Here is an 18848-nt window from a genome sequence, read left to right on the forward strand (position 1 = left end):
ACTATAATACTGCCTACTATGTTCAGGAATATAACTAATATAATACTGCCCCCTATGTACAAGAATATAACTACTATAATACCGCCCCCTATGTACAAGAATATAACTACTATAATATTACAGCCCCCTATGTATAAGAATATAACTATTATAATACTGCCCCCTATGTACAAGAATATAACTATTATAATACTGCCCCCTATGTACAAGAATATAACTACTATAATACCGCCCCCTATGTACAAGAATATAACTACCATAATACTGCCCCCTATGTACAGGAATATAACTATTATAATACTGCCCCTATGTACAAGAATATAACTATTATAATACTGCCCATATGTACAAGAATATAACTACTATAATACTGCCCCCTATGTACAGGAATATAACTACTATAATACTGCCCCCTATGTACAAGAATATAACTACTATAATACTGCCCCCTATGTACAGGAATATAACTACTATAATACTGCCCCCTATGTACAAGAATATAACTACTATAATACTGCCCCCTATGTACAAGAATATAACTACTATAATACTGCCCCCTATGTACAAGAATATAACTACTATAATACTGCCCCCTATGTACAAGAATATAACTACTATAATACTGCCCCCTATGTACAAGAATATAACTACTATAATACTGCCCCTATGTACAAGAATATAACTACTATAATACTGCCCCCTATGTACAGGAATATAACTACTATAATACTGCCCCCTATGTACAGGAATATAACTACTATAATACTGCCCCCTATGTACAAGAATATAACTACTATAATACTGCCCCCTATGTACAAGAATATAACTACTATAATACTGCCCCCTATGTACAAGAATATAACTACTATAATACTGCCCCCTATGTACAAGAATATAACTACTATAATACTGCTCCCTATGTACAGGAATATAACTACTATAATACTGCCCCCTATGTACAAGAATATAACTATTATAATACTGCCCCCTATGTAAAGGAATATAACTACTATAATACTGCCTCCTATGTGCTAGAATATAACTACTATAATACTTCCCCCTATGTACAAGAATATAACTACTATAATACTGCCCCCTATGTACAAGAATATAACTACTATAATACTGCCCCCTATGTACAAGAATATAACTACTATAATCCTGCCTCCTAGAGGTGAGGTTGTGCGTGGTTTGAGCTCCTGAGACCTCTGCATGTCTGGAGATAGCCCAGGGCGGGGCCACCCTGGGTGGGGAAGCTCCCCAAGCAAGGCCCAGGCTCCAAGGCCTAATCTGGCAAACAGCAACCAGCCAGCTAAAGAAAGGGATGTAAATCCTAAAGTCTTTATGGAAGGAAGCAGCAGTGGCAGCAGTGCAAGTTCCAGTAATGGAAGGACAGTCGGTGTGGAAGTAGGAACATGTAAGAACCTGGTGAAGCTAGGTATGACTGAAAGTAAAAGTAAGCTGTTGGAAAGTCCAAGAGCAAGAAACATGCAGAGTGTGCAGCAGCCTCCATCCCAGGCCTCAGGTGGACAATCCACCTCCACCCCGGGCAGGCAGAGAAGGACATCGCTGGAGAGACAGACCATCCAGGAGAACCTGCAGCAGCGAGTTATGTTACCAGCGGAGCGCACAAGGTCTGGGGGCCTGCAAGCTGGAAAGGAGACCAAAGGCGGCCAGGAAGGAACATCTAGAGGTACCACTAATGTTGTGTCTGCAAAACATCCGGGGCTCAATCGCCCATTAGCAGTTTGTGACCCCAGTGCAGTTACAGCGACCGCAAAACACCAGAAGTCCCAGGACTCTGTGCCAAAATCTCAGGGGCCAGGAAAGAGCGGTGGTAGTGTGGCTACAGGATCCAGGCCTGCAAGCAAACAGCACCCTAGCAGCAAACTGCAGCCCCATCACCTGAGCTCCAGCTGGCCAGACAGATCCCAGGACTGGTGAGGAAGATGGAGACACTCAAAATCCAGAAACTTCACCTGCAGAAACAGATAGACTGCACTTACAAACTGAGGGCAGCAAACCCAGGGAAGCAGGTCCTGCTAGACAAGAAGCTGGACTCACTGGCCAAACAACTGGCTGACGTTGTGCAGGAGATGGAGGCCACCATTGAGCAGATGGGACCAGTGGGAGAGACATACAGGAACCAACAAAGGTTTGAGAGAGACCAGGCCTCATCATCCAGGTGTGAGACCCCGCAGCCCCATGTGAGACCCATACTGCAACCAGCTACTCTGCCTTTTGAGGAGGGAGTCGTGTATAAGAAAAGACAGCAACAGCCAAGTCCTGCAACAGCTCCCAGTGATGCACCACACATCCCAGCAACCCATGGTGATGCACCACAAGTCCCAGCAACCACTGGTGATGCACCACACGTCCCAGCAACCGCTGGTGATGCACCACACGTCCCAGCAACCGCTGGTGATGCACCACACGTCCCAGCAACCGCTGGTGATGCACCACACGTCCCAGCAACCGCTGGTGAGGCACCACATGTCCCAGCAACCGCTGGTGATGCACCACACGTCCCAGCAACCGCTGGTGAGGCACCACAAGTCCCAGCAACCACTGGTGAGGTACCACAAGTCCCAGCAACCTCTGGAGAGGCACTGCAAGTTCCAGCTGTCCGTGGACTATTACCTGATAACAGCAGTGAAGTGGAGGAGGCACCACAAGTCCCAGGTGGCAGTGCACTTCAGGAGGACTCTGGACTCCCACCAGAAGGTAACTCTGTAGCACCTCAGGATGTATTTACACAGAACTGTGTGGTGAGGGGTGTATGTGAGCAGGACATTCAGGACTGTGATCTGCAGGAGCTTAATGCTCTTAATAGTGTTGCTGATATGTCTGAAATTGCTGATATTTCTGTTACTGAAGTGTCTGAAATTGCTGATGTCTCTGTGGATAATGTCCTAGCTGAGCAGGCATCTCAGGTGCAGTATATGGAAACTGGAGACACAGAGGGCCCTGATGTTGTTGCGGAGGGAGCGGGTCAATCTACGGCTGAAGAGTTCCCCCCCTTAGTTACACCACAGACAGCAGAGCCCCATGGTCCGGGTGGTCAGCAGCCCCCTACTACTGATGGTCCCCGGCCCACACATCCCCTACAGCAGGACAGGGGTCAGTCATCAGGGAATGCATGGAGTCGGGGTTCCCCATTTTTCTCCTCTAGCACCCATTACACCGGCCAGGCTTTCAAGAGGAGGAACGTTGTCAGGTTTAGGCATAGAGGGGCTAAGGAGGATCTGCCTGACAGGAGGCACGTGGTGAGGGATATGTTATGCACCCAGATGGGTTTCCAGCCAGCCGACATCCTGGCCGTAATAAATCTGCCTGACAGACAGGGGTATGACATTAGCTTCAAGCTGATGTCTAATCTGGACCGTTTCTGGGCTCAACAACCCCGTTATAGAGATACTGAGGGGTGGAACAAGTTTAGTTTCATTCCCATCTCCAAACTAGATACAGCGATTGTCACCATAATGTTCTGGAACGAGTCTGTCCCCCCTCAAGATATCATCATATGGCTCAAGAGACATTGCACCCTCATGTCAGACATGACCAAGACCAGGGATGAGGATGGGATCTGGACCGGGGGGTGGAGGGTCCTGGTTAAATTACATCAGAACCAGAACATCACCCATCACCTCCCCAACTCCTTCTTTATTGGCAGAGAGAAGGGTGTGTGTTTCTATGTCGGTCAGCCCAGGCTATGCTTTAGGTGTGGGAGATCAGGTCACGTGGCAAGTAACTGCACCACAGTGAAGTGCACCCTGTGCGGGGACCTCGGCCATGTGAGCGCCAACTGCCAGACCATCAGATGCAACCTTTGTGGTCAAATCGGTCACCCCCACAGAGACTGTCCTGAAGCCTGGCACAACATCTGTAGGGACCTCCCCGATGAAGACCTAATGGAAGGGGCAGATGTACCAGAAGAGGAGCAGGAGGAGGAGGCCCTATTGTCAGGGTCAGTGTGTACTGTGCCAGAGACCCCAGATATTAGTGGTGCTACCCCGGACCATCCAGGGACAGGTAACACAGAGGGAGACATGGAGGTAGTGGAGCAGCCTATAGAGCAGCCAGTGCCTGTCCCTTCCCCCGAACTGACACCGACCACTGGGGGAAATCATAGTGTTAAAAAGAGGAAGAAGGATAAGAGCACCAGAAAACCCGAGAGTGCGTGGACCACCGTCCAAAAACCCTCTAAAATGAAAATGCAGAGTCAGGCTGATGTTACTGTAACCACAAATAGGTACAGCGTACTGTCCGAGTCAGATGGAGAGGAGGAAATAGAGAGAGAACTGAAGCGCATGATGGAGGAGTATGATGATGATCCAGGGGGGGATCCTCCCACAAAAAGGAAACCCCTTCATGCCGAGTCTCAGTCAGTATGGGATATGGAAACCGGTAGTCAGGAAGATAACTCTGACTCTGACTTATGATGATGGGGATGGTCTTTCTTCTTCTTTTTCTAATGGCAGACTTCCATCTTACTGTGATCACCAGTAATGTAAACAGTATTAGGGCTAGAAGGACCAGACATGTTGTGTATGATCATCTAAGATATCTCAATGCCGATGTGTTTTTCTTACAGGAGACCCGTTTAAACACCTTGGGTCTCATGCGAGAGGCGGAGAGAGATTGGCAGTCTGGTCCTTCCTTTTGGTCGCTGGCTGTGGAGCCTTATGCCGGGGTCTCCATCTTGTTTAACACCCATGATGTCACCGTCCACAGACTCACTGAGATATCGATGGGACGGTGCCTGCTGCTAGAGGTCACCATCAGAGGCAGAAGACTCCGGCTCATTAACATCTATGGCCCACAGACAGTGACCGAAAGGACTCAGCTTTTTAACGATGTAAAGCCTTATCTGTTCACATCAATTCCTGTCATCATGGCCGGGGACTTTAATGCCACCACTACCACCAGGGACAGGAACAGTAGGCCTCTTACCAGAGACTGTAAGGTCCTTAACAGTATTATTCAGCAGGCTGGCCTGTCTGATGTTTTTGTACAGGGTGGTAGGAGTCCAAAGTTCACCTACACCTGTGCAGGACGCAGCAGCAGGATAGATCTCGCTCTGGTAAGTCCTACTGAAGCCATCAGTGAGAGAATGGAAAGGAATGTCCCATATTCGGATCACTTTGCCTTATATTTTTGTTTGGGTTCCTCTAAGTATCCTGATGTTGGAAGAGGACTATGGAGACTAAATTCTAGTCTGTTAGATGATATTTCTGTCCAGGAATACATTTCATCTTTTTTGCTGCACCAACTGGACAGAGTGGATTTTTATGACAACATGGCTGACTGGTGGGAGGACGTCAAGGAGGAGATCCGGTCCCTCTTACAGAAACTGTCAATTAAGAAGGGGAGAAGTAAGTACAGCCAGTATCTGAGACTGCGTAAAGAATTGGAGTCACTCTATTCGGCGGGTGGGGATGACCAACAAAGGATTGACCGGCTGAAATCTGAGATAAGACAGTATCAGTACAGTAGGTACACCTCCCTGGTAGTGGAAAGGGACTATGGAACCCGAGGGGCACCGGATCCATTTGAGAATTGCCGGGAGCGTGTAGAGAAGAAACTGATCGCAGGTCTCACTGACTCCCAGGGTGTTTTACAAGAGTCTCGGGAGGGTATCCTGGGAGTGGTGAGATCGTACTATACTGACTTGTTTCAGAAGAAGGCTTTGGATAATGAAAAAGTGACCCAATTCTTGGAGGCAACTCCAGGCCCTGATACTAGAGAATTGGACTTTTCTCCTTTGACAGCAGAAATAACAGTGGAGGAGATAAAAGAGGCCATTGATAAGTTACATCTGAAGAAGGCACCAGGTCCAGATGGTATTACAGCAGAATTTTATAAGAAGTTCAGAGACCTCTTGGCTCCAATCCTTGTGGATGTTTACAGAAATTGTCTAGAAAATCACCTGATGCCTCCATCCATGAGGGTCTCATCGCTAATTCTGCTGTCCAAAGGGAAAGAGCCAAGTGACATCAAGAACTGGAGGCCCATCGCCCTCTTGAATGTTGATAGGAAAATTCTGGCAAAAATCCTCTTTTCTAGATTAGTCTGTTTGTCCCCGGCACTGTTGGCAGGCTCTCAGTACGGCACAGTAAGAGGGCGGAACATCTCTGGAGCAGTCCTCTCGATAAGGGAGATGTTTGAGAGATGTAAAGCTCTGAGGTGTGGGAGATATGTTGTAGGTCTGGACCAGGCTAAAGCCTTTGACAGGGTTGACCACGATTATCTATGGGCAACTTTATCAAAGTACGGTATTCCGGGAGAATTTGTGGATTGGCTGAGAACTTTATATAGAGAGGCGAAGAGCTTTCCTCTGATCAATGGTTGGCAGGGTGACACTTTCAGGGTAGAGGCGGGGGTGAGGCAGGGCTGCCCCCTGAGTCCACTGCTGTATGTGTTTGCTATAGATCCATTCCTGAGATCACTGCAGCGGTGTGATTTTCAGGGGGTGCAGGTCCCCCATTGCTTGCCCCTGGATGTTGTTGCCTACGCGGATGATGTGACTGTGGTGATATCTGAACCTCGTGAGGTGGAGATGTTGTCTGCAGCCATCAGAAGTTACTCAGAGGCCTCCGGGTCTCTGGTCAATCTTGAGAAGAGTCAAGCTTTCTGGACATTGGATACTGCTCCTGGCTTTGATCTGCCACAGTTTGTAAAGGCCTCCACCCATATTAAAATCCTTGGGGTTAAATTCGGGAGGGAAGATAATTCTGCACTAAATTGGGGGGAGAAGTTGGAAGCCGGAAATGTAAAGGTTCAGCGATGGAAGAACTGGAGGCTGACCTATAGAGAAAGGGTTGCTCTGCTGAAGACTTACCTGGTCCCTGTCTTCCTCTACGTCTCTGTTGTCTTTCCTTTGCCAGAATCTTCCTCCGCTAGGCTCTTTAGCCTGTTCTTCCAACTTTTATGGGGGAACAGGTTGAACCCAGTAAAAAGAGGGATCACCTACCTGCAGAGGAGAGAGGGTGGGCTGGATATGTTAAATCCAAGGGTCTTCTTTGACTCAGTGTTTCTGAAAGTTAATTTCGGTAGCCTGGACTCAAATAATGGTCTCCTGTGGGTAAGTAGTGTCAGGGACTGGATATTGCCTTTTGCAGAGTCTTGGGTGCGAGGCGGCAGTCTCAAGAGGGGCCGATGGACTCCTGGCTTCCTCCCCCAGTATCTGGAGTATGGTCTCAGGTGTTTACGGAAATGGGGGATAGATAAGTCTTTTATTGAAAGTAATACCAGGAGAGATCTGTACTCCAGAGTCTGTAGGACCTTCTATTCTCTGCAGCTGGCACTTCCAGACTGTCCAACCACCACCCTAAAGGACAGCCTGAGGTTTCTGAATGGTCGGAGGCTGCCCCATAAGTTTCGTGACATCGCCTGGCTCTCATTACAGGGGAAACTGTTTGTCAGGGGGAATCTTAAGTTCCTCAGTATGGTAGATCGTATGTGTCCCCTCGGGTGTCAGACAGAGGAGACTATGGTCCATTTTATATCAGAGTGCTGGGGTGGACGGAATATCTGGCGTGACATATCCACCAAGCTAAGACTAACATCACTGCAGTCCCTCAGGTACCCAGAGATCCTCTATGGTGTGACACATACTGTAAGTAACACCAACCAGGAGACCATGTATATAGTGATCCAGGTCATCAAGTACTACCACTGGCACATGAGAACCAGAGTGTCCATCCATAGCGAGGACTTCCACCATCATAAGGCCATAAGTCTCATCATGTCCGAGCTCAGGTGGATCCGGTCATTAGAGGTCAGGAAAAAGGGGGAGAATATAAGACTTTGGAGGAACATTCATCTGGAGTGAAATATGTCTGATTATATAATGTGGAAGCATTTGTTTTTTTTCTGTTTTTTTGTTTCCCTTTCAGCTAAAATGGACTCTTAAGTTACATTTAATATACATTTTATTTTTTATGAACATGTATGATTTATACTGAATGATCTATGATTTATTTTGATGGAAAAGTATTTCTGTATTTATGTTTGTTTTTTACTAATAAAAATTGCCCCCTATGTACAGGAATATAACTACTATAATACTGCCCCTTATGTACAGGAATATAACTACTATAATACTGCCCCCTATGTACAAGAATATAACTACTATAATACTGCCTCCTATGTACAAGAATATAACTACTATAATTTTATAGATAAAAGAAAAGACAGCTCAACAATAGCAGGTCTGGAATATGAATGTAAGGGGCGGCTGAGGAAAAATCCTCCATTTTTCATAACTTCCATAAAACTGCTCTCCCACCGCCTCCATAGACAACTACCCCCCACCCACATCGTCTCTCTCTCCTCACTCAGACAGTCCCCTCCATGCATGCCACCCTCTTCTCACACAGCAAACCACCTCAGGTCTTACAAAGCAAAACCCCAAAGTTAAATCCCCCCCTGCCCCCAGGTATAGTCCCCCCTGCCCCCAGGTCTAGTAACCCCTGTCCCCAGGTTTAGCCCCCCCCTCTGCCCCCAGGTCTAGTCCCCCCCCCCTCTGCCCCCAGGTCTAGTCCCCCCTCTGCCCCCAGGTCTAGTCCCCCCTCTGCCCCCAGGTCTAGTTCCCCCTCCCTGCCCCTAGGTCTAGTTCCCCCTCCCTGCCCCTAGGTCTAGTTCCCCCTCCATGCCCCTAGGTCTAGTTCCCCCTCCCTGCCCCCTGGTCTAGTTCCCCCTCCCTGTCCCCAGGTCTAGTTCCCCCTCCCTGCCCCCTGGTCTAGTTCCCCCTCCCTGCCCCCTGGTCTAGTTCCCCCTCCCTGCCCCCAGGTCTAGTTCCCCCTCCCTGCCCCCTGGTCTAGTTCCCCCTCACTGCCCAGAGAGACAGACACAGTCAGGCACAGAGAGGCAGAGACGACAGTCAGGCACAGAGAGGCAGAGACGACAGTCAGGCACAGAGAGGCAGAGACGACAGTCAGGCACAGAGAGGCAGAGACGACAGTCAGGCACAGAGAGGCAGAGACGACAGTCAGGCACAGAGAGGCAGAGACGACAGTCAGGCACAGAGAGGCAGAGACGACAGTCAGGCACAGAGAGGCAGAGACGACAGTCAGGCACAGAGAGGCAGAGACGACAGTCAGGCACAGAGAGGCAGAGACGACAGTCAGGCACAGAGAGGCAGAGACGACAGTCAGGCACAGAGAGGCAGAGACGACAGTCAGGCACAGAGAGGCAGAGACGACAGTCAGGCACAGAGAGGCAGAGACGACAGTCAGGCACAGAGAGGCAGAGACGACAGTCAGGCACAGAGAGGCAGAGACGACAGTCAGGCACAGAGAGGCAGAGACGACAGTCAGGCACAGAGAGGCAGAGACGACAGTCAGGCACAGAGAGGCAGAGACGACAGTCAGGCACAGAGAGGCAGAGACGACAGTCAGGCACAGAGAGGCAGAGACGACAGTCAGGCACAGAGAGGCAGAGACGACAGTCAGGCACAGAGAGGCAGAGACGACAGTCAGGCACAGAGAGGCAGAGACGACAGTCAGGCACAGAGAGGCAGAGACGACAGTCAGGCACAGAGAGGCAGAGACGACAGTCAGGCACAGAGAGGCAGAGACGACAGTCAGGCACAGAGAGGCAGAGACGACAGTCAGGCACAGAGAGGCAGAGACGACAGTCAGGCACAGAGAGGCAGAGACGACAGTCAGGCACAGAGAGGCAGAGACGACAGTCAGGCACAGAGAGGCAGAGACGACAGTCAGGCACAGAGAGGCAGAGACGACAGTCAGGCACAGAGAGGCAGAGACGACAGTCAGGCACAGAGAGGCAGAGACGACAGTCAGGCACAGAGAGGCAGAGACGACAGTCAGGCACAGAGAGGCAGAGACGACAGTCAGGCACAGAGAGGCAGAGACGACAGTCAGGCACAGAGAGGCAGAGACGACAGTCAGGCACAGAGAGGCAGAGACGACAGTCAGGCACAGAGAGGCAGAGACGACAGTCAGGCACAGAGAGGCAGAGACGACAGTCAGGCACAGAGAGGCAGAGACGACAGTCAGGCACAGAGAGGCAGAGACGACAGTCAGGCACAGAGAGGCAGAGACGACAGTCAGGCACAGAGAGGCAGAGACGACAGTCAGGCACAGAGAGGCAGAGACGACAGTCAGGCACAGAGAGGCAGAGACGACAGTCAGGCACAGAGAGGCAGAGACGACAGTCAGGCACAGAGAGGCAGAGACGACAGTCAGGCACAGAGAGCCAGAGACGACAGTCAGGCACAGAGAGCCAGAGACGACAGTCAGGCACAGAGAGCCAGAGACGACAGTCAGGCACAGAGAGCCAGAGACGACAGTCAGGCACAGAGAGCCAGAGACGACAGTCAGGCACAGAGAGCCAGAGACGACAGTCAGGCACAGAGAGGCAGAGACGACAGTCAGGCACAGAGAGGCAGAGACGACAGTCAGGCACAGAGAGCCAGAGACGACAGTCAGGCACAGAGAGCCAGAGACGACAGTCAGGCACAGAGAGCCAGAGACGACAGTCAGGCACAGAGAGCCAGAGACGACAGTCAGGCACAGAGAGCCAGAGACGACAGTCAGGCACAGAGAGCCAGAGACGACAGTCAGGCGTCTAATTGGACAGTATGAGAGAAGATTAGCATAACACACGCCTCAAGCCCCAGCCCCTCCTCTCTGACCAAACACAAATTACAATGGTCAGAAACTGGGAATGATATCTCTGCAACCAGGGGGTCTAGAAGAAAAATTCAAAGTGTATACTACCCCTATGTACAAGAATATAACCACTATAATACTGCCCCTATGTACAAGAATATAACTACTATAATACTGCCCCCTATGTGCAAGAATATAACTACTATAATACTGCACCCTATGTACAGGAACATAACTACTATAATACTGCCCCCTATGTACAAGAATATAACTACTATAATACTGCCTCCTATGTACAAGAATATAACTACTATAATACTGTCCCCTATGTACAAGAATATAACTACTATAATACTGCCCCCTATGTACAAGAATATAACTACTATAATACTGCCCCCTATGTACAGGAATATAACTACTATAATACTGCCCCCTATGTACAAGAATATAACTACTATAATACTGCCCCCTATGTACAAGAATATAACTACTATAATACTGCCCCCTATGTACAAGAATATAACTACTATAATACTGCCCCCTATGTACAGGATTATAACTACTATAATACTGCCCCTATGTACAAGAATATAACTACTATAATACTGCCTCCTATGTACAAGAATATAACTACTATAATACTGCCCCCTATGTACAGGAACATAACTACTATAATACTGCCCCCTATGTACAAGAATATAACTACTATAATACTGCCCCCTATGTACAGGAATATAACTACTATAATACTGCCCCCTGTGTACAAGAATATAACTACTATAATACTGCCCCTATGTACAAGAATATAACTACTATAATACTGCCCCCTATGTACAGGAATATAACTACTATAATACTGCCCCTATGTACAAGAATATAACTACTATAATACTGCCCCCTATGTACAAGAATATAACTACTATAATACCGCCCCCTATGTACAAGAATATAACTACCATAATACTGCCCCCTATGTACAGGAATATAACTACTATAATACTGCCCCTATGTACAAGAATATAACTAATATAATACTGCCCCCTATGTACAAGAATATAACTATTATAATACTGCCCCCTATGTACAGGAATATAACTCCTATAATACTGCCCCTATGTACAAGAAAATAACTATTATAATACTGCCCCCTATGTAAAGGAATATAACTACTATAATACTGCCTCCTATGTGCTAGAATATAACTACTATAATACTTCCCCCTATGTACAAGAATATAACTACTATAATACTGCCCCCTATGTACAAGAATATAACTACTATAATACTGCCCCCTATGTACAAGAATATAACTACTATAATACTGCCCCCTATGTACAAGAATATAGCTACTATAATACTCCCCCCTATGTACAAGAATATATCTACTATAATACTGCCCCTATGTACAGGAATATAACTACTATAATACTGCCTACTATGTTCAGGAATATAACTAATATAATACTGCCCCCTATGTACAAGAATATAACTACTATAATACCGCCCCCTATGTACAAGAATATAACTACTATAATACTACAGCCCCCTATGTATAAGAATATAACTATTATAATACTGCCCCCTATGTACAAGAATATAACTATTATAATACTGCCCCCTATGTACAAGAATATAACTACTATAATACCGCCCCCTATGTACAAGAATATAACTACCATAATACTGCCCCCTATGTACAGGAATATAACTATTATAATACTGCCCCTATGTACAAGAATATAACTATTATAATACTGCCCCTATGTACAAGAATATAACTACTATAATACTGCCCCGTATGTACAGGAATATAACTACTATAATACTGCCCCCTATGTACAAGAATATAACTACTATAATACTGCCCCCTATGTACAGGAATATAACTACTATAATACTGCCCCCTATGTACAAGAATATAACTACTATAATACTGCCCCCTATGTACAAGAATATAACTACTATAATACTGCCCCCTATGTACAAGAATATAACTACTATAATACTGCCCCCTATGTACAAGAATATAACTACTATAATACTGCCCCTATGTACAAGAATATAACTACTATAATACTGCCCCCTATGTACAGGAATATAACTACTATAATACTGCCCCCTATGTACAGGAATATAACTACTATAATACTGCCCCCTATGTACAAGAATATAACTACTATAATACTGCCCCCTATGTACAAGAATATAACTACTATAATACTGCCCCCTATGTACAAGAATATAACTACTATAATACTGCCCCCTATGTACAAGAATATAACTACTATAATACTGCTCCCTATGTACAGGAATATAACTACTATAATACTGCCCCCTATGTACAAGAATATAACTATTATAATACTGCCCCCTATGTACAAGAATATAACTACTATAATACTGCCCCCTATGTACAAGAATATAACTACTATAATACTGCCCCCTATGTACAAGAATATAACTACTATAATACTGTCCCCTATGTACAGGAATATAACTACTATAATACTGCCCCCTATGTACAGGAATATAACTACTATAATACTGCCCCTTATGTACAGGAATATAACTACTATAATACTGCCCCCTATGTACAAGAATATAACTACTATAATACTGCCTCCTATGTACAAGAATATAACTACTATAATTTTATAGATAAAAGAAAAGACAGCTCAACAATAGCAGGTCTGGAATATGAATGTAAGGGGCGGCTGAGGAAAAATCCTCCATTTTTCATAACTTTCATAAAACTGCTCTCCCACCGCCTCCATAGACAACTACCCCCCACCCACATCGTCTCTCTCTCCTCACTCAGACAGTCCCCTCCATGCATGCCACCCTCTTCTCACACAGCAAACCACCTCAGGTCTTACAAAGCAAAACCCCAAAGTTAAATCCCCCCCTGCCCCCAGGTATAGTCCCCCCTGCCCCCAGGTCTAGTAACCCCTGTCCCCAGGTTTAGCCCCCCCCCTCTGCCCCCAGGTCTAGTCCCCCCCCCCCTCTGCCCCCAGGTCTAGTCCCCCCTCTGCCCCCAGGTCTAGTCCCCCCTCTGCCCCCAGGTCTAGTTCCCCCTCCCTGCCCCTAGGTCTAGTTCCCCCTCCCTGCCCCTAGGTCTAGTTCCCCCTCCATGCCCCTAGGTCTAGTTCCCCCTCCCTGCCCCCTGGTCTAGTTCCCCCTCCCTGTCCCCAGGTCTAGTTCCCCCTCCCTGCCCCCTGGTCTAGTTCCCCCTCCCTGCCCCCTGGTCTAGTTCCCCCTCCCTGCCCCCAGGTCTAGTTCCCCCTCCCTGCCCCCTGGTCTAGTTCTCCCTCACTGCCCAGAGAGACAGACACAGTCAGGCACAGAGAGGCAGAGACGACAGTCAGGCACAGAGAGGCAGAGACGACAGTCAGGCACAGAGAGGCAGAGACGACAGTCAGGCACAGAGAGGCAGAGACGACAGTCAGGCACAGAGAGGCAGAGACGACAGTCAGGCACAGAGAGGCAGAGACGACAGTCAGGCACAGAGAGGCAGAGACGACAGTCAGGCACAGAGAGGCAGAGACGACAGTCAGGCACAGAGAGGCAGAGACGACAGTCAGGCACAGAGAGGCAGAGACGACAGTCAGGCACAGAGAGGCAGAGACGACAGTCAGGCACAGAGAGGCAGAGACGACAGTCAGGCACAGAGAGGCAGAGACGACAGTCAGGCACAGAGAGGCAGAGACGACAGTCAGGCACAGAGAGGCAGAGACGACAGTCAGGCACAGAGAGGCAGAGACGACAGTCAGGCACAGAGAGGCAGAGACGACAGTCAGGCACAGAGAGGCAGAGACGACAGTCAGGCACAGAGAGGCAGAGACGACAGTCAGGCACAGAGAGGCAGAGACGACAGTCAGGCACAGAGAGGCAGAGACGACAGTCAGGCACAGAGAGGCAGAGACGACAGTCAGGCACAGAGAGGCAGAGACGACAGTCAGGCACAGAGAGGCAGAGACGACAGTCAGGCACAGAGAGGCAGAGACGACAGTCAGGCACAGAGAGGCAGAGACGACAGTCAGGCACAGAGAGGCAGAGACGACAGTCAGGCACAGAGAGGCAGAGACGACAGTCAGGCACAGAGAGGCAGAGACGACAGTCAGGCACAGAGAGGCAGAGACGACAGTCAGGCACAGAGAGGCAGAGACGACAGTCAGGCACAGAGAGGCAGAGACGACAGTCAGGCACAGAGAGGCAGAGACGACAGTCAGGCACAGAGAGGCAGAGACGACAGTCAGGCACAGAGAGGCAGAGACGACAGTCAGGCACAGAGAGGCAGAGACGACAGTCAGGCACAGAGAGGCAGAGACGACAGTCAGGCACAGAGAGGCAGAGACGACAGTCAGGCACAGAGAGGCAGAGACGACAGTCAGGCACAGAGAGGCAGAGACGACAGTCAGGCACAGAGAGGCAGAGACGACAGTCAGGCACAGAGAGGCAGAGACGACAGTCAGGCACAGAGAGGCAGAGACGACAGTCAGGCACAGAGAGGCAGAGACGACAGTCAGGCACAGAGAGGCAGAGACGACAGTCAGGCACAGAGAGGCAGAGACGACAGTCAGGCACAGAGAGGCAGAGACGACAGTCAGGCACAGAGAGGCAGAGACGACAGTCAGGCACAGAGAGGCAGAGACGACAGTCAGGCACAGAGAGGCAGAGACGACAGTCAGGCACAGAGAGGCAGAGACGACAGTCAGGCACAGAGAGGCAGAGACGACAGTCAGGCACAGAGAGGCAGAGACGACAGTCAGGCACAGAGAGGCAGAGACGACAGTCAGGCACAGAGAGGCAGAGACGACAGTCAGGCACAGAGAGGCAGAGACGACAGTCAGGCACAGAGAGCCAGAGACGACAGTCAGGCACAGAGAGCCAGAGACGACAGTCAGGCACAGAGAGCCAGAGACGACAGTCAGGCACAGAGAGGCAGAGACGACAGTCAGGCACAGAGAGGCAGAGACGACAGTCAGGCACAGAGAGGCAGAGACGACAGTCAGGCACAGAGAGGCAGAGACGACAGTCAGGCACAGAGAGGCAGAGACGACAGTCAGGCACAGAGAGGCAGAGACGACAGTCAGGCACAGAGAGGCAGAGACGACAGTCAGGCACAGAGAGGCAGAGACGACAGTCAGGCACAGAGAGGCAGAGACGACAGTCAGGCACAGAGAGCCAGAGACGACAGTCAGGCACAGAGAGCCAGAGACGACAGTCAGGCACAGAGAGCCAGAGACGACAGTCAGGCACAGAGAGCCAGAGACGACAGTCAGGCACAGAGAGCCAGAGACGACAGTCAGGCACAGAGAGCCAGAGACGACAGTCAGGCACAGAGAGCCAGAGACGACAGTCAGGCACAGAGAGGCAGAGACGACAGTCAGGCACAGAGAGGCAGAGACGACAGTCAGGCACAGAGAGGCAGAGACGACAGTCAGGCACAGAGAGCCAGAGACGACAGTCAGGCACAGAGAGCCAGAGACGACAGTCAGGCACAGAGAGCCAGAGACGACAGTCAGGCACAGAGAGCCAGAGACGACAGTCAGGCACAGAGAGCCAGAGACGACAGTCAGGCACAGAGAGCCAGAGACGACAGTCAGGCACAGAGAGCCAGAGACGACAGTCAGGCACAGAGAGCCAGAGACGACAGTCAGGCACAGAGAGCCAGAGACGACAGTCAGGCACAGAGAGCCAGAGACGACAGTCAGGCACAGAGAGCCAGAGACGACAGTCAGGCACAGAGAGCCAGAGACGACAGTCAGGCACAGAGAGCCAGAGACGACAGTCAGGCACAGAGAGCCAGAGACGACAGTCAGGCACAGAGAGCCAGAGACGACAGTCAGGCACAGAGAGCCAGAGACGACAGTCAGGCACAGAGAGCCCGAGACCGTCCGAAAAAGAGAGAGATTCATATAAAATATTTTTTGTTAACCCATTCTTATTTGTTATTGCTAATAGCTTTAGCTAATGCTCCATAAATGGCAATACTTTACCTTTACACTGTATATGTTATAATCATCTTATGTCATTTCCAGGTAACCAGAGTAATGAAAACGAAAACTTGAGTTCTCCTGTTCAAGATACAGGTAAGCCAACATCACCAACACGGTCAAAGGACAGAGGTGAATGTCAAACAAATGACAAAGTACAACACCATGGATTAGGTTATGACACAATTGGTAATAAGTTTGTTATAGGGACGTGTTCCATCACCAGCCATAGCCTAGAGATACAGATCAGTGGACTGTTGGGTCATGGGAAAGGATCTGTGAGGGATAGGTAAAGACTAGAGATGAGCGAGCACTAAAATGCTCGAGTGCTCGTTATTCGAGACGATCTTTTCCAGATGCTCGAGTGCTTGTCTCGAATAACGAACCCCACTGAAGTCAATGGGAGACTCGAGCATTTTTCGAAGGGACCATGGTTCGGGAATAAAATGTGTTAATTAATTGAAAAAGCTGCTGCCCCTGCCCCATGTCTCCGTGCTGCTGCCGCTGCCCCATGTCTCCGTGCTGCTGCCGCTGCCCCATGTCTCCGTGCTGCTGCCGCTGCCCCATGTCTCCGTGCTGCTGCCGCTGCCCCATGTCTCCGTGCTGCTGCCGCTGCCCCATGTCTCCGTGCTGCTGCCGCTGCCCCATGTCTCCGTGCTGCTGCCGCTGCCCCATGTCTCCGTGCTGCTGCCGCTGCCCCATGTCTCCGTGCTGCTGCCGCTGCCTCATGTCTCCGTGCTGCTGCCGCTGCCCCAGTGTCTCCGTGCTGCTGCCGCTGCCCCAGTGTCTCCGTGCTGCTGCCGCTGCCCCAGTGTCTCCGTGCCGCTGCCCCAGTGTCTCCGTGCCGCGGTCCCAGTGTCTCCGTGCCGCTGCCCCAGTGTCTCCGTGCCGCTGCCCCAGTGTCTCCGTGCTGCTCCCCGGTGTCTCCGTGCTGCTCCCCGGTGTCTCCGTGCTGCTCCCAGGTGTCTCCGTGCTGCTCCCCGGTGTCTCCGTCCTGCTCACCGTGTTCTTCAATGTGTTCTTCACACATATATATTGTTCTTCACATACTATTTTGTTCGCACCGTTCCGCGCGTATCTTCCGACAGGTAAGCAGATGTGCCGAACATCTGTAATCTATTTTTCACTGTGTTTTTCACTGTGTTCTTCTCTTAAATGATCCTGTGTTCACTGTTTTTATTCTATTCTTCATTGTTCTTCACTGTGTTTTTTTTAATTAAATGCTCGCTCTCGAGCAGGGGAAATACTCGTCCGAGCAACGAGCCGTTTCGAGTACCTTAATACTCGAACGAGCATCAAGCTCGGACAAGTATACTCGCTCATCTCTAGTAAAGACTTATTCACTAAGGGGTCGGCCAGTTTGGACCCAAAATACATCTCTACATGTCATACAAAATTGTTGTTCTTTTCTTCTCTTAGGAACTCAAGAATCTACATTCATCGAAATATCTCTTGGAAAAACTAAGTAAGAAAAACGCTCTCATTATCTTTTATAAGTTTGTGATTATTGCAAATACACATTTATTCTAACATCAATCTCATTCTATATCCTTATCTAGATATAAGCCAAAGGAAGACGCAGAAGAGGTAAGTTACTTAGATCAAGTCCACTTCCTGTGTGAGGCCAAATATCTGCCCAACTTTTGCCATTGTTGCTCTTTTTACTAGAACTGGAGTCAGCCATTTTGAACATTATACACCCGTCTTCCAATCATTAATAAGCTTTCTTTACAGGTTTTGTTTTCTGTAGTAATGGCCTAATATGAGGTAGGAATATCCCTACCATGTCCCACATGCACCATACTGTAGAAAGGCCCTACGATAAGAAGAAAGAGGAGGGACAGTTGCGTGCAACCATAGTCTTCTATTCATATATGACATTTTTCTATAATTTTCTACAATGAGGTAGTACAGGTGGTCCCTGACTTTAGAACACCCGTCTTAAATGGCTCCTAGTTACAAACGGGTCTCTAGCGCTCTGGATGGTGGTAATTTACGGAACCCTGAACTATGGAATGGTACGGTCCCGCATGTGTGCTGTGCCGTACCTCTCCCCTACAGGGCCGTGAGCCCATAGAAGTGTATGGGGGACGTATATACGTTGGCCGAATATACGTCCCCCATACGTTCTTGTGAATGCAGCCTAAAGCATAAAGAATTACTGAAGACTTGTGAGAGCCATCCTATTCCTTTCGTTGCTTTTCTAGACTACATT

General features: G+C 48.9%; 1 protein-coding gene across 1 annotated transcript in view; it reads left to right on the top strand.

Annotated features, from left to right (window-relative positions):
* LOC140070077 (SLAM family member 5-like) overlaps positions 1–18322 on the top strand; it is a 39030-nt gene extending 20708 nt beyond the window's left edge. The window contains exons 5-8 of the mRNA XM_072116409.1: positions 16679–16729; positions 18053–18098; positions 18193–18220; positions 18302–18322. Of these exons, the coding sequence (XP_071972510.1) occupies positions 16679–16729; positions 18053–18098; positions 18193–18220; positions 18302–18322 (146 nt within the window). The remainder of the gene's footprint in view (positions 1–16678; positions 16730–18052; positions 18099–18192; positions 18221–18301) is intronic.
* Positions 18323–18848: the final 526 nt, after the last annotated feature.

This window comes from Engystomops pustulosus, chromosome 7 (genome assembly GCF_040894005.1).
Source record: "Engystomops pustulosus chromosome 7, aEngPut4.maternal, whole genome shotgun sequence".
Taxonomy (NCBI): domain Eukaryota; kingdom Metazoa; phylum Chordata; class Amphibia; order Anura; family Leptodactylidae; genus Engystomops; species Engystomops pustulosus.